The 17090-nt window shown below is 47.4% G+C and overlaps 1 protein-coding gene across 1 annotated transcript; it reads left to right on the plus strand.

Annotated features, from left to right (window-relative positions):
- Window positions 1–553: 553 nt before the first annotated feature.
- On the plus strand, window positions 554–3948 carry GALR3 (galanin receptor 3). Its single transcript, XM_020982307.1, is given in 4 exon segments — window positions 554–906; window positions 3236–3477; window positions 3480–3871; window positions 3874–3948. Coding segments are annotated over 4 exon segments (1062 nt in total).
- The last annotated feature ends 13142 nt before the right edge of the window (window positions 3949–17090 follow it).

The following is a 17090-nucleotide window of genomic DNA, read 5'->3' on the forward strand; positions in this document are numbered from 1 at the left end:
ATTCCCTCTGCCTTGGGTTTGGACCAAATCCAGGAATGGGTTCTTATCTCTTCCCTTTTTCCGCTTCAAAGATCAGGTGGGTACAGCTCCAGAGAGATTTAAGGTTGAGCTCGGTACCCCTACTGTGGCAGGAAGGTGAGGGAAACTGAGCAAGCCTAGGGAGGCTTGGACCCTGGGGGTGGTGATGTGCTTTGGAAACAGCTGCCAAATGACCATCTCCCTCTTTCCATGCCTGGCCAACCTGGTGGTGGGAGAATAGGAAGGGGGTAGCCTTACTGTCCCTACCCCAGTGCTCGGTCCTCCCTGCTCCCACCACCACTCATCACTGCTAACCTCAGGTAAGGAGAAGCGTTCCTAAGGTGTTTGCCTTCTTTGGGTTTGCAGGTAACAAGATAATACCTGTTAAGGGTCCCTAGACCCCTCACTGATCTCTCTGCCAATTTCAGGTATAGTGGCGCCCCCAGAGTCGGACCTGATCCTCCAGAGGTAACATGACCTGGGCAGAGGGCAGTGGGGCTGCGACCTCCGTCCTCCCCACCCCACTGATGTGGAGATGCCCAACCCACGGAATGTGTCCTCAGAGGGCCTGAGTACCCACGGGGTCGTGGGCATTGTGGTGCCCGTGGTCTTCGCCCTCATCTTCCTCCTGGGCATGGCTGGCAACAGGCTGGTGCTGGCCGGGCTGCTGAGACCTGGGCAGTCCAAGGACAGCCCCACTGACCTGTTCATCCTCAACCTGGCCGTGGCTGACCTGTGCTTCCTCATGTGCTGCATGCCTTTCCAAGCTGTCATCTACACCCTGGACAGCTGGCCTTTTGGGACCTTTGTCTGCAAGGCCGTGCACCTCCTCATCTATCTCACCGTGTACACCAGTAGTTTCACATTGGCCGCTGTCTCCATGGACAGGTAGTGAGCCAGACCTCCCCTGCCCAACAGCCAACTCTGAGGGGTGGGGGGCTAGAGCTGGAAATGCACCTGGATCTCCTTCAGATGTCTGCCCTTTGGGGACCTGCTAGAAGCAGTGGAGTAGAAGGGAAGGTAGAAAGCATGTATTAAGCACCTACTGTGTGCCAGGTACTGGCAAATATTTCACTTGACCCTCACAACAACCCTATAAGGTAGGTGCTATTATTATCCCCATTTTACATATGAGGAAACTGAGGCAAACAAGTTAAATGACTTGCCCAGGATCACACAGCTAGTAAATGAGGTCAGATTTGAACCCAGGTCTTCCTGACTCTAGACTCAGAATTTCATTTGTTAGGTATGTGTGTAGGGACTGTTGGTTACTGGGGATGCAACGTTTTTAAAAGTACATAGCTGCTGCCTTCAGGGAACTTACAGTTTATTAGGGTGAAGAAATGGAGCCTCAGATGGGGCGAAGGGGAGACCTCAGAGCTCAGGTTCACATGTTATTCTGAACCTGAGAAGGGTCCCTGCAGATAAGGGGGTGTGACACTAACAACCAGCACTCTCCTTAAGGCAATGCACAAGTAATTTAGATTAGTGGGGAGTGTCAGCTAGCTGACCGAATGAATGAGTGAATGAATGAAGTGATGGACAGGAATCCAGGTGGCCAAATGAATGAATGAATGATGTGATGGACAGGAGTCTAGGTGGCCAAATGAATGAATGAATGGTGTGATGGATGGGAGTCTAGGTGGTGGAATGAATGAATGAATGAATGAATGAATGAATGAATGAATGATGTGACAGATGAGAGTCTGGGAGACATGAGTTCTAACCAGTGTCTCCATCTGTAACATGAGTGTAATAATAGCCCCTTCTTCCCAGGGTTGTTGTGAAATATTTGGATAACCCTTAATGCTCCAAATAAATGTGGGCTCTTTACTCTGGAATCAGAGGACCTAGGCTGAAATCCTTCCTCTGGGGCTTATTACCTATTATATTATATTATATTATATTATATTATATTATATTATATTATATTATATTATATTATATTATATTATATTATATTATATTATATTATATTATATTATATTATATTATATTATATTATATTATATTATATTATATTATATTATATTATATTATATTACATTACATTACATTACATTATATTATATTATATTATATTATATTATATTATATTATATTATATTATATTATTTATATTATATTATATTATATTCCCTATGTAATGAGGGGATCTGGTTTTGGGGTGCAGTGGATAGAGGGCTGGGCCTGGAATCAGGAAGACCTGAGTTCAGATCTAGTCTCAGACGCTTTCTAGCTGTGTGATCCTGGGGAAGTCACTCCACCCTTCCTACCTCAGTTTCCTCACCTATAAAATGGCAGACCCCACAGTGTCTTTGCCAAGAAGACCCCAGATGGGGTCACAGGGAGTCCGACATGACTGAGATCACTGAACAACAAAATAGGGGTGGGGGCACGAGTGGACTCACTGGCCTCTGAGGGTCCTTCTGGCTCTCGATCTAGAATCCTGTTATTTTTACTAGTGAGATCTACAAAGCAGAGTCCCCACTACAACCCAGGCATTAGATTTTTCTGCTGTTTCACAGATTCAATGAGACAAATCCAGCAGGCATTTATGGGGTGCATAACTCCATGCAGGGCCCTCATCTTAGTATTGGGGATGCAGAGATGAAAAACAGCCCAGCGCCTGCCCCCTAGGAGTCTCCAGTCTGACCTAACACAATGGGGGTGCTGACGGAGCCTGCTAAATCTCCCCATTCTCTCTAAATTCTCCATCCAGGTCCTATCTCATAGCACAATGATATTCTGTTCATCATCTCACAATGGCATTTAGTCATTCTCCAAATGATGGCATTCCTTACACCAGGGAATTTTCAGGATATTTTAAGGATAAAGATGGGGCAGCTAGCTGGGGCAGTGAATAGAGCACCAGCCCTGAAGTCAGGAGGACCTGAGTTCAAATTCAGTCTCAGACACATGGCACTTGCTAGCTGTGTGACCCTGGGCAAGTCACTTAACCCTGATTACCTTGCCAGAAAAAAAAAAAAGATAAAGAAACTGAGGCATGAAGTGGAAGTGACTTGTCCAAGGTCACAAACAAAGCTCTCTGAGTGCCAGGTCCATCCTGTTGCCTCTCCTGATACGTCAGGGATGGTGTGAAGGAGGCCTGACAGGGGCTGGCCTCCCTCCCTTTGCAGTCCAGTGTTCCACCTTGGGAGGCAGAGAGAAGACAGACAAAGTGGGGATTCATGAAAGCCCGCCTTCTTCTCTCCAGGTACCTGGCTATCCACCATCCTCTGCGCTCTCGGTCCCTCCAAACAGCCCAGAATGCCTGGGCTACCATTGACCTGATCTGGCTCCTGGCCCTCCTCTTTTCCGGACTTTACTTCAGCTATTACTGGACAGTACAGTACGGGCGGCTGGTGCTGTGTGTGCCGGGCTGGGAGGACGAGAGTTGCTGGGCCCTGGACCTGGTCACCTTTGCTGTGGGATACCTGCTGCCCGTGGCCGTGGTCAGCCAGCCTGCTTCCTCTGGGCGGCCGTGGACCCCAGGAGCCCAGCCTTGGAGGCAAGCTGCCAGTCCAAAGCTCGGGCCGGCCGAGCCATGTTGGCGGTGGCCGCCCTCTTTGGCCTCTGCTGGCTGCCCCACCACGTGGTCATCCTGTATTTCTGGTTTGGCCACTTCTCTTTCAACTGGGCCACCTACACCTGTCGCCTGGCATCCCACTGCCTCTCTTATGCCAACTCCTGCCTCAACCCCCTCGTCTATGCCTTGGCCTCTAAGCACTTTCTGAAGCGTTTCTGCCACCTCTGCCCTTCCTGCTGCCACAGCCACCACCACCAATGCCTCCAGGCCCAAGGATCTGATCCCCACAAGGGGGCCAGGGCCCACCGTCGGGTCCATGCAGCATCCCTCAGGCTGGCTCCCCCCACCCCAGGAGGGAAACATGCTCAGGGATGCCCCAGCCCCAGAAGGAGGGGCCCTAACTCCACCCCATAGGAGAGCAGTCCACCATTGAGGGGAAAGAGAGGGTTCCGCTTCCTGAAGTCTGCTAGTGGGGCAGTGAGGAGGGACACCTGTTCTCACCCCTCTGAGTGCTTCAGCTGCGCAAGGGAATCAGATCTCAGCTTAGGCAACAACTTTTCCCATCCATCCTCCCATACTGGCAGGAGTCAGCCTGGCTGGGGTCTGGGATGAATTAACTCACTGGCAAAGAGCTGGGGTAAAGGCCTGGGGACCTCTCAGTGCCCAGAGCCCCAGCAGGGGGCTTTTAGGAATCACTGCTGGGGAAGAGCTTAGGAACAGAGATTGTGACTTAAATTATGGACCGTGGGCTCAGAGACTCTCATGCCACAGAGGGCCTAAGTTTGCATCTTTCTCCCTGGCTCATAGCCTTGACCAGGTAACCTTGGGCAACACGCATGAATGTGTCTCTCCACATACAAACAGGCAGTTTACAACTGTACAGGTGAAAAGTTTCCTGAAAAAAAGGCTGAAAACAAGACAGAGACCCTTGGTGGAGCAATGGTTAGTGCCAGAGAGGTGTGGACACCCCCAGAATGAGCTATAGCCAATGTCCCATAGACAGGCTTCTTTGGCAGAGGCCTACACTCAAGTCCCATCTTTGACTGTTGTGGGGAAGGGGGGGGGTTCCTCTCTCACTCTGACTCTCTATTTCTCCCAGTTCTCTCCATAAGTCAACCCAATTTCTCAAAGAAGGGGAAGGTGTTTCCCTAGGGTTCTCCAATCCTTCTGTATCATCTCTCCATTGAAAAATGACCACAAAATCCCTCCAATAATCTTCCTCTCTTGGCTTACCACCACTCCCTTATCTCTCTGGTCCTTTTCCCCCCTCTAATTGACCCATTACCAGCCTCATTCATGGCTGTGTACCATCAATTCATCCTGGTCACCCCATATTTTTAAGCCTTACCTTCCCCAGTAGACTCTTGGAGGGCAGGGACCCTACCTACCCTTTTCTTTTCTCATTACTGTTCATTCCCCTATTCATTAAGCATCCTCACTGAATACCTGCTACATTTGGGACGGGGGAATTTCCATATTTTAGGGCTGTGTGGTTTCCTAGACATGGCTTTTCCTTGGGGCTAACCTGATGAAAGGCCATTCCTGACTCCCCTAGACTGGTTCTCTCTGGGACCAGAGAGATGTTATGTCACTGACCTTGTACCCCAAACCATTTGTATTTGGTAGAATGAACACATGGCTTACATTCTGCTGGTATAGCTTCAGACACACAGGCTCACCTCCATACTCCCATGAGGTATCAGAAGAGGCCTTGAACTGAGGAAAGTCAAAGAATTTGACCCAACCCTTTCTTTCAAGGAGCTTCCAGAATGTCAGGGGAGATAAGGCTTCTATGTAGATAAATTATTAAATTTTAAAATTTATATCTTTTGTTTAGATTTTTAAAAATTTATAAATTTTTATTTCTGAATGTGTCTCTCTCCATCTCCTACCCTGCAGATCTTTCATTGTGACAAACACAGGGAGGGTGAGAAAGCATTTCAGCAAAACCATTCCATTAATCAATTCTGACAGTAATGCCACATTCTACATCCATAGCCCACCACCTGTGTAAAGAAGGGAGAGGGCTGCATCTTTCTCATCTTTTGGGAGCCAAGTAGAGAGAGACAGAGAATTTTAATACCAGATAGCTCAAGCTATGGGCCCAAAGCAAAGTGTAGGCAGTAAGTTCTCTGAGATTTAAGAGTTGGGAGGGCTCTGAGAGGGGTCTTAAGAGGTTAAGAGATGAGAAAGGCTGAGGAAGTCTGAGAAGGAAAAGGTTCCAGGAGGGAGCATATTTAGGAATTGGCCAGGTTCTGTCTCCTTGATCTGGATTGAGTCCTATCCTGAACCTTGGTGCCCATTATTATACCAGGTCAAACAGCACATTCCTTCTCTAAATCAGGAGTTGAATGGTCTGTTTATCTGTGATCTTTCAGGACACCCCTACACACACACACACCTACCCTTTCTTCCCTCAAGCCACTTCCTCTATTGATTATCACCAATTTATCCTACATGTATTTCGTTATTTATAGTTGCTTGCATGGCGTTTCTCCCATTAGACTGTAAGCTCCTTGAGGGCAGAGCTTGCTTTTTGCCTTTCTCTGTATGCCCGGGGCTTACTTAGCACAGTGCCTGTCACACAGCAAGTCCTTAATAAACACGTGCTGACTGGTGGATTCCACCCCAAAGGGGACGAAGGTGGTTTTTCACTCATTCTGAGGGAAGGGCTTGAGCAGACGACAGTCCCAGTTTTCACAGGACCCCCAGAGCATTGAGGCAGAGCCGGGGAGCCTGTCCCAGGAAGCCCTAAGCTGGTTTAAATGGCCAGTACCAAACCAAGCCCTCGGTCAGGCTGCGTTTTTTTGTAGTCGCTGAGTCATTTCAATCATGTGCGACTCAGCAAGACCGCACTGGGGTTTTCTTGGCAAAGATACCAGAGTGGTTTGCCATTTCCTTTCCAGCCCATTTTACAGATGAGGAACTGAGGCAAACAGGGTAAGTGACTGGCCCAGGGTCACACAGCTAGGAAGTGCCTGAGACCAGATTGGAACTCAGGTCTTCCTGCCTCCAAGCCCTCTATCCACTGCTCCACCTGGCTTCAGTTTTCCTTCTGGAATACCTTGATTCACCTGCTACCTCCAGCCTGGATCAAGTCCAAACCCCTTCCTCTCCCCATGGAATCAAAGCATTTCTGAGTTGGTAGGGACCTCAAAAGTTCTCAATCTATTACCTTCTAAGCCTTTCTACCAATGAATGACCAAAGAAAACCCAATTAAAAAAGGATTTCTGTGGAACTGGTACTGGCCCCCAGCTACCCCTCTGCTCAAGGGTGGAACCCTTGACTTCAGCAGTAATACCCTGACAAGACACCATTTGGCTTTGGGTTGGAAATTTCCAGGAACAGGATACTCCACCTGATTAAGGCAGGTCTCCACTCTGGGGCAATAGTAATTGTCAGCAAGTGCTTCTTTACGCTGAGTTAACTCTGCTCTCACAATCTGCACCCAAGGCTGTCAGGGGCCAAGCAGAAAAAGACTACTCTTTGTACACGAGAAGCCCTTCAGACACCAGACAGCTCTCTGGTCCTCTCCAGGTAAGAAGCCCCACTTCCTTCATCATGAGTTCTATACCCTCTGGAGGCTCTCCGGGGTATCAACATTCCTCCTACAACATGGCACCTAGAACAGAACCGGCTGCTCCAGAGACTCACTTCTGGGGACGAATCAGCAGCTGTGATTCTACTGTGCTCCACCCACACCAAAGCCTCACCGAGCCCACCAGGGCTGGGGCCAGGGCACATTACGTCAAATCCACATTTGTTCAAAGCACCAAGGAAGGGAGATTTCATTCAGAGGCGGTGCCTGAGCTGGGTGTCCGGGAGGGTCTGAATCGTAAAGCTGATTCTAGCTGCATGATCACGTTTGAGTTGCTTCACCATCTCTGGGTCTCAGTTTCCCCATCTGTAAAATTAAAGGGGTTGGCTTAGATGGCCGCTGCAGTTGCTTTCAGACTTAGGAATCTATGAGTGTGTGAATGATGTGAGCGATGGTCCCTCTCTTTTCCCACAGGGCCTCTCTCCACCTTGGACATTCCTCCCCCTCTCCTCCTCCAGCCCCCCCCTTCTGGAGAGCAGAAGCCGTAGGCATAGCTTGCCCTAGAGACAAATGAAGTCCATCAATCGGTCTCCGTGATGGGCTAGCTAGAGCACAGCTGAGCTCCCAGAGAAGCCATCAAATTGATGAGTTTTTCTGCTCATGCTGCTGCCTGCAGGCTGCCTCCCTGGCCCAGTTCTCCCCCTCCCCCATGACAGGGGAGGGAGGCTCAGGCCCTCCTGGACCCCCACTGATTGGGGGCAGGGAAGGGAACCTGTGTCTCCCACAGCAGGAAGATGGCAGCTGGTTCTTAGAAGGCCTGCCTCCTCCTCAGCCCCATTCTCTCCAGTCAAGTCAAGAAACATTAAGTGCCTACTATGAGCCAGACAAATCAGGGGACAGAGGTCCTTTAACTACATAGTCGTAGGGTCCTCACTACCAGTGCCTATTGGGCACCACACTCTCCTGGACAGAAGGAGTAGAAGTCATTGTTCCCATTTCTATACTGTGCCCCTGCCCCCCACCACTGGGTGGGGGGCAGGTAGGTACAAGTACTATTTGTTCCCATTTTAGAGAGAAGGAAACTGAGGGTCTGTGAGGACACAGCCAATCAGAGGGTTCCATCTCCACACCTCTGGCCCTCTCCCCATGGAGTGGTAGCCAATCCCCAGGCATGCTGCCCTGGAAGCCCTACCCTAGGAGATCCAAAGGACCTTAAAATCAAAGATGTCGAACTGGAAAGGTTTCCTCATTTTGAAGATGGGGAAACTGAGGCACAAGGTGGTTAAGTCATTTGTCCCGGGTCCTCCAACTAGTTAGCGTCTGAGGCAGGATTTGACCCAGGTCTTCCTGATACCAAATCTAGCCTGAAACCCTCATTTCACCCAGGAGTTAGTCAGTCTACAAGCATTATTGTTTATCTTCTCTAAGCTCTGGAGATACAAAGAAAGGCCCACTCGTGGCTCCTGCCTTGAACAAAGTCACATTTTAATGAGAGAGACAGCATGTAAGTGACCGTGTGCATTCAGAATCTATACAGTGGAATGGAAGTTAATCTCAGAGCGAAAGGGGGAAGGAAAAGCCTCTGTGGATGGAAGGAACCCACAGCTAGCAAGAGTCAGAGCAGGGGTTTGAACTCAGATCTCCTGACTCCCGTGCCCCCGAGGGCCAACTCCAGCATGAGCAGGCCTGCGGTCTGCTGCACATAGCTTTCCATTCTGCTTGGTACAGCCAGCGCCAGCTCGATAAAGCCTCTACAGGCCCTTAGAGATGTGACCTGGAGGCCAGCAGATTCACGACTGAGCCGGGGAGCGAGAGAATGGGAGAGAAATGGAGCAGGCCAGGTCGCTGGGCTGGGAAAATTAACTTTGTCATGCGCTGGGGTGGGAGGCCCCAACCCGGCGGCCCCTTCGCAAGCTCCTAGGGCTGATTTAAGGTGGCTGAGGAAGGATTCGGAGGAGCAGATGGTCTTAATTATTCTGACAAAAGAAACCATCACCAAGGGACAAGAGAGTAGGATGGGAGAGGGGAAGGGGGGCACTGCCTTGAGCCTGGGTCTGGGGCAGAAATGGCTACAGCGAGGGCCTGGCATGGCGCCAAATGGATGAACAGAATGAGCCCAGCTCAACGCTTTGCCACGTTTCTCCAGACACCCGTTCTCCCAGCCATCTCTGAAGCCCAGCTGCTTTAAGGCTGGGGGCTTGCTGGGAGAGAAACCCTGATTGCTCAGCCTAACTCCGGGGTTGGACACCACTGGGGTGGGGCTCCTTCCTATCTCCAGCTTTACTCTTGTGTCCCCTTAACCCCATCCCTGACCTGAGACACGGCTCTACTAGCCAAAAAAAAAAAAAAGGGATGTATTTACTTTCCATCATGCCTACCCTAGATGTGGAGAAGGGAAGGGGAAGGGAAGAAGCTATTTATTAAGTGCCTGGCAACTTTATAAATACTATCTCATTTGATCATGATGTGGGGGATAGGCCTGCCTCCTTCTTCAACCTGTACACACAAGGCCCCTTGGGGAAGGGCCTGGAGATACTTCTGCCAAGAAGCCCCCAAAAGGAGCCTGCTCAGGCGGTGTTGGGTGGGTGATCCCCTCCAGGGGATCCAGGAAGAATCCAACAACCGAAACATCCCAGACCCCTGTTATGGGTGTAGCTGGGGGGCTCAGAAAAATGTAAGGCAAAGACTTTCCGCCCTCACGAAGGGTCACAGTCTAGTTACATCATGGATTTGGAGACCACAAATACTACAGAGGCATGCAAACATGCTCCACAAGCAACAGTGCCCATCATACTTAGGGTCACTGCAGCTCAGCAGGCAGGCTGGTCATCTCTCCTCTCTGCTCTTACTTTGTGCACAGTGGACAGAGACCACTATGTGGCTGCTCGCTGCCTCTTCGGATCCTTCCTGTCCTTGACGACGGAGCTTTTATACCTTTTCCTGGAGCCAGTTGTCAGGAGTAACACCAGGCAGCTTACATATGTCCCTCCCCCTCCCTCCTAGTCACAGCTTTGTGAGGTGCTGCTGCTCGAATGCACTTTCTGTCGCCTGTGACTCGATATCTCTGAAAATGATGGCGCCCCATGACGCCCAACCTCACAGCATCACTGAGAGAACATCAGTGTTAAGAAGGTGGGCGTTGCATTGATTAGCAAATAGCTAAACAGGTTGTGGTACATGGATATGAGGGAATGCTACTGTGTTGTAGTAAATGACAGATATCTAGAATTCAGAGAAGCACCAGAAGACTTATATGGACTGATACAAAGAGAAAGAAACAGAACCAGGAAAACAATATGCTGATAACTGCAATGATGCAAATGACAATATCATAACCCATAACCAAACAAAACTGAATTTTATTATGTAATTGTAATGATTACAAACAGACCTCTCCCTTTTTGCAGAGACAAGGCACTATTGGTATGGGATTTTACACAGGCTGGCAGACATCCCTGATGACTTGGTTTAGCTGAAATGGTTTCTTTCTCCTTTCTTTTTCCTTCTTTATTATAAGGGACAGCTCACTGGATAAGATGGGAGGGATATACTCAGAAAAAAAGATGATGCAAAAACAAAAGCTATCAATAAAATATTTTAATGGGATTTCATGAAAGGGAGATGGAAAATACAACATGATTTCCCAAATGCAATCTAGTCCGTTCTTTCTCTGCTTGATTCTGGGCTCTTTTCATCCAAGATACTGATAGGTTGACTTAAAGGGATAGATGCCTTCTCAATTTCCTGTCATAGTCTGGGCAATATGGATCTTTCATCCACTTGGTTTTTCCTATATAGATGATTAAGCTGATGTCTTTTGAAGGCCCATGGATCTCATTGTAGCATCCAAAAGCTAGAGGCAATCAGGGCAATGCTTTTTGCCAGCAGAGAATCTCACCATCTCTTCCATTTTGATTTTGCAGGAAGTCTCTTCCATAACAGTGAAGCTTCTATCTTTCCCTGCTTTTAGCTTCACTTATTGATAATCAGAAAAATCACTGAACAAATCTATCTCTGGAAATTGATAGAGAAAGATAGGATTATAGCTGTAAAGCTGGAAGGGCCCTCTGAGGTCATTGCATCCAACCCCCTCATTCTACAAATGAGGAAAATGATGCTCAGGGACCTTTAAGGATTTGCCCTTTAAAGGTCACAGAGACAGTGAGGGTCAAAGGCTACAACACAACTTATGTCCATGGGTTGGATCTTTCTGGAGAAGGACCTTACAGGCTGAATTCTGTGCTAAATTATCACATGACTGTTGGACTTTGTAACTATCAAAGCATAAACACAGCATAGTTATGGATTTTCTACACCTCTCAGTTAATTGTGACTGGGAGGATGCGTCTTCTGTAGAGAACTGCTGCTTTCTCCTATATCCATTAAGGATGTTCTTTACATGTTCATAAATATGATGCAGAGATAAGAAAGGAGACATAGGGATCCACATTGCTGACATCTTCTCAGTTGCCTTTGGAGGGGAGGAGCAGTCTCAGCAAATCATTCATGATCTTTTCCATTCTTTTTTTTTAGAAAATAGCTTATTTTTTCCCCAATTATATGTTAAAACAATTTTTAACATTTAAAAAAAATTTTAATTTTATTAATTTATTTTGATTTGTCAGTAATCACTTCTATATGCTTTTGAGTTTAAAATTTTTCTCCCCCTTCTTCCCCAAGATGGCGCACAATCTGATATAGGCTATCCATTTCCATTCTATTAAACATATTTTCACATTAGTGGTGTTGTAAGTAAAAATTAAAACCAATAGAAGGAACCATCAGAAAGAGGAAACAAAACACAACAGAAGAGAAAAAAAATAGTAATTCAATTTTCGTAGTTCTTTCTTTGGATGTGGATAGAATTTTCCATCACGAGGCCTCTGGAGATATCTTAGATCCTGGTATTGCTGGGAAGGGTTAAGCTTATCAATATTAGTCATTGCACAACGTGGCTGTTATTGAGCACAACGTTCTCTTGGTTCTGCTCATTTCACTCAGCATCAGACCATACAAGTCATTGTTCCTGGGGAATAGACTGACTGCTTTAGAATGATACTTGTGGTAACATATAGTGATGGAAATCCATCTACTTGGTTTGTTTGTTAAAGCTTTAAATATTAAAAAAAATACAGTCTTGATGCATCTAAGGTAATTTACTAACTATCTTGATTCTTCAGAAATGACTACTAATAAAAGTTTAAAAGGTTAAAAATATTTCTAAATCCATGATTCTAGAATCATGCCAGTCAGTCCCATTTCTTTTTGTTGGCTTTTTGTTGGAAGGATGATCTGGCTTCACTAGATGGTACACCAAGCTTTCTGTAGGTTTCTTTTTCCCTTCACTGGTTTTCACTGACCTTGTGAGTTAATACTGATTAATTAAAGGTCGATTTCAATTTTTTAAAAAAATGTTGATTGAGGCTCATCAGGTCCAGCGCCTTCAAATTCTCCTGTTGAAGAAAATATCCACAATGTGTGTGAGTGTGATTTCTATCTATAGGTCTTTGGCCTCTTCCATTCCTTAATTGGAAACTTTATTCACCAGCATGCTAGCTGTGATCTTTCCCTGTGCCCTCTGTCTCATACAGTCCCTAGTACACAGCAGGCACTTCATAAAAGCTGTTTTTCAAGTTAAGTAACTGAGGCTTAAGGCATATGTTGGCTTGAACTAGAGAATCTCGTCGAATACTTCATAGAATTTCTTTCCTTCATCCTCTTCCAAACATATAGGCATATAGACTGCCACTGTCTTCATGGTGGAACCTTTATTTACACTCCTAACAGCTCCTACAAGGCAAGAAGGCAGAGTGTCTCTGAAATGATGCCCTCTGGTGCACCATGGAACCGACCCCATCAATCCCTCTCTTTCCCTAAGAATGGGAGAATCTTCCTCCTAGGGAAGCTGCCAGCTTAGACATGGCTCATTGCTTCCCAAACTACCTTGTATTTAGTTACTTTGTATGTATTTGTATTTATTAACTTTATGTTATATATCAATATAGCTATGTATATATTAATAATACGTTAAATAATGTATGACAATTATGTATTAATACAAGTATATGTCAATATATAAAACTAATAAATATTAATATATAAGACAAGTATATATTAATATATAAGACAAGCATATGTTAACATATAAGACAAGTGTATGTTAATATATGACAAATATATACTAATATATAAGACAAGCATATATAATACATAAGACAAGTATATATTAATATTTAAGGCAAGAATATATATAAACATATAAGACAAGTAAATATATTTATGTATAAGATGTATATATTCATATATAAGACAAGTTTATATTAGTATCTAAGATAAGTAAATATATAAATATATAAGAAAAGTATATATTAATATATGACAAGCATATATTAACATATAAGACAAACATATATAGATTGTGGGTGTGAATATATATATATATATATATATTTTTATAGTTACATATAGTCTCCATCAGTATATAAGATCCTGGAGAGTAGAGATGCTTTCACTCTCTGTACTCACATCACAGTGCTTGGCACACAGTAGACACCTACTGAATGTTTGATGGATTGGTCACATGATGGTAGATCTAGAAGTGTAAGATGCCTGAGAGGCCCCCTAATCTTCCCCTTCATTTACAGATAAGGGAGCGCAGTGACTCACCAAGTCCCACAGGCAGGAAGGAACAGAGGCAGAATTAGAATTCAGGTCCTCCTCCAAAACCACTCTTTCCCATTATATCATGCTGCCTCCTGAGCCCTTGAATCCAAGCCTCCCGACCTGAAATCCTTCACTCTTTCTGCTGCTACCCCAGGCTCTGGAAATGAAAAGATGACTCCCTGAGGTGGCCTGTCCTAAGTGGTCCTGACCACTCCAGGACTCCAGGAGTCTGAAGGAGGGAGGGCCCTCCCTGAAACTAGTGGTGGGCCTCAGTAAAGGCTTCCCAGAAGACCGGGACATGAGCTGGACTTGGAAGGCAGCAGGAGCGGGATTGAAAGCAGCAGAGATGCAGAGGCAGCCTGTTCTTGGTATGAACCCAGATGTGGAGGCAGGAAGGCATTAAGCGTTGGGAAGCTGGGTGGCCAGACCAGCCTGGCAGGAGGTACATGTGCCATGCAGGTGAGCAGGGCCATGGGGCCAGATGATAGGGAGCCTTGGAGGTTGGGCTAAGGGTAATCTCCCTGAGGACCGCTGTGGTGACGACCTTCTCAGTCACTGGAGAGACAGACAGTGAAGAGGACTTTTGAGAGGCAACGTGGCCGTGGAGTCAGGAAGATACGCATTCAAATTCCACCTCACCCCTTACGGGCTGTGACCCTGGGTAAGTCACCTAGCGTCTCTGGGCCTCAGTTTTCTCACCCATAAAATGGACTCTAATTCCCTTCCAATTCTAAAATGAGCCTGCGATCAGTGCTCTTAGGGCCTTGGACCCCCGCAACCCTGTGGTTTGGGCGGGGGTGGCTGACGTGGGCCGCCGCCCCAGCTCCTCCTTCACCATCCTGTACTCGGAGCTGGCAGGGAATTGCTATTTATCATCTGAATGGCTTGTACTTGGGGAAATAAATACTAATTAACCAGGCCAAGGTTTCCCATTAGTGAATATCAATTTCTCATCCCTGCCCAGAGGCTTGTTTGGCATGTCACTGGCTGGCTTGGAGCTGAGTTACAGGCCACCAGGGCCAGGGAGATGGGAAATTAAAGTCGCCTTTGCTTGGAGCTGCACAAAGGAAGTAACCACATCCATGAAGGGGGCTGGGAAGGATCAGGACAGGGCTGGGGGCACATGATGTAGGAGGACTGTGGGGGGAGAGAGGGCTGAAGAAACAGGAAAAAGAGAGAAGAGAGAGAGAGAAGGGAGCATCTCCTTAGGGGAGTTCCTCAGTTTCCTCATCTGCAAAATGGTCTCTCACACCTATCATCCTATGCCCCATGCTAACTCTGTACTGTTAGGGGGAGGAACAATCACTCAGAGCCCTTCTTTGCCTCTGAAATAGAGGCAATAATTTAATTACCTTTTGTTGGAGATAGTGGGAGAATCCAATGAGACGAAGCCCTCTGCAACCATGCCTAGAGGTTTCTCAAGCTGCCCACCTTCAGGCCTTCTAGAAGTCCTAGAAAGGGGCAAAGGAAATTGGGCAGGGCAGGACGGGTAAGACCGTCTAAGCCCCCTCCCCTCCTACAGACTGGTAGGCAGAAACAGGGTGGGAAAGCACAGATCTGGAGCCTCACTGAATTCGGAGTCCAAGTTGCCGCCTGTATAGCCATGACTGAGTCCACTAGCAGCACCTGTTTCCTTCCATGTAAAAAGGAGGGGGGAGGTTTGGATCAGACGGCAGCTAGGTGGCACAGTGGACAGAGAGCTGAACTTTAGAGTCCAGAAGACCTGAGGACAAGTACCTAGACATAGCACAGCAGCCTGTCTCCTCTTCTCTAAAATGGGTATGATAACAGCAGCCCCCTGGCAGGGTTGTGAGGATCCAGTAACATAATACATGTAAAGCATTTGGAAAGCCTGAAAATGCTGTGTACATGGACACTATTAGGATGATGATTCTGTCGGTTTTCACTCAGTTCTAGGCTTCTAGGAGGCTCAGAGTCCGACAAGAGAAGCAGACCTCCCCCCGTCTCCAAGGTGTTGGGGCTGACCCAGCCCCTCCTGTGCCCAGTGTCCACTCAGAGCTGAAGTGAGACCCCCACGTATACTCATGGGGGGCAGGGGGCACAGCAATTATAAACTGACACATCAACATTTTTTAAATGACATGGGATCTGGATGGGCAGCCCTCTGACGTCAGCTGAATCGATCTGAAGGCTGGCGGGCACTGGTCAGGGGCTCAGAAGGGGGGGCTCCCTCACCTGCTGGATCTTGGCAAGTGTCTCCCCCTCCCTGGGGCTGGTAAAAGGGAAGAGGCCGGGCTGGATCCCTACGATCTTATGTTTCTGTAAGTCCAGGGGGTAGGGGCCACAATCTGGAGATGGAAAATTAAGTGAGAAAAAAAGGGGTCAGAGGAGTGGACTATGTCAAGAATAAAGCCCTGCCTAATTCAGAATATCCGGGGCTTTAGACCCCCAAGGACTTCTGAGGTATCCAAACACCTAAATGATGGAGGATTCACTAAGTTATCCTTCCCAGGTCCTTCCCAGCATGCAGCCCTGACATCCCCTGTTCTAAGGTTCCTCCCAGCCTTGATATTCCATGTTCCAAGGTACCTCCCAGTTCTGTCATTCCAGTTCTAAGGCTCCTCCAGCTCTAAGGAGTCAATTGGAGGGTACGATCTCAGGTCTCTGGACTTCCCAGGCTGGCCTAGAGGATGTGCTGCTGCTATTGTCTCTGGCCAGTTTGGAGGCTGCCCTCAGAGATTTCTGGTTCAAACCACTTTTCTACCCTCCCACCTCCAACCCATCCCTACATTTGGATCTCAATGGTTGCCTCCTTAATTGAGGGAAAATTGGGAAACATTCATTGGCATAATCCGGCTTGTTTTCCCAATTTCCTAGTGTTCTTGGCCTGGGATACAAAGCATTTTTAGCTGGTGTGAAAAAGTTGGTGCTCATAGATTGTTAGAAGTGGGGTGATGGCTCCTTGGTTTTACAGATGAGACTGTGACTTGCCTCAGGTCATCAAACATGGAGTCGACAGACCGAGGCGCTCCTCACTGTCAAACAGTGTAGGTGGGGGCCGGATCCCTGACTCCACCGAATATGCCTGGAGATGTTCACCTCAGCTAGTCTGCTCTTCCCCTTCCCCTTCGAGACTCAACTAGAATCTCACCTCTTGGAGAAAGCCTTCCCTTAGGGACCACCTCCAGCAAGACCCTCACTCCCTGGGCCTCGGCTTCTTACCCGTAAGAAGGCTTTGGACTCAATGGCCAGTCTGAGGCCCCCCAAATGTCTGAAGCTCCTGGATCTCGCTCCCTGAGGATCTCCCAATTCCATCCAGTCCCACAAACATTAAACAAACACCTGCTGCGTGGGGCTCCCAGGCCTGGGCCAGCCACAGG

This window comes from Phascolarctos cinereus, unplaced genomic scaffold (assembly GCF_003287225.1).
Source record: "Phascolarctos cinereus isolate Bilbo 61053 unplaced genomic scaffold, phaCin_HiC Scaffold_1;HRSCAF=81, whole genome shotgun sequence".
Classification (NCBI taxonomy): domain Eukaryota; kingdom Metazoa; phylum Chordata; class Mammalia; order Diprotodontia; family Phascolarctidae; genus Phascolarctos; species Phascolarctos cinereus.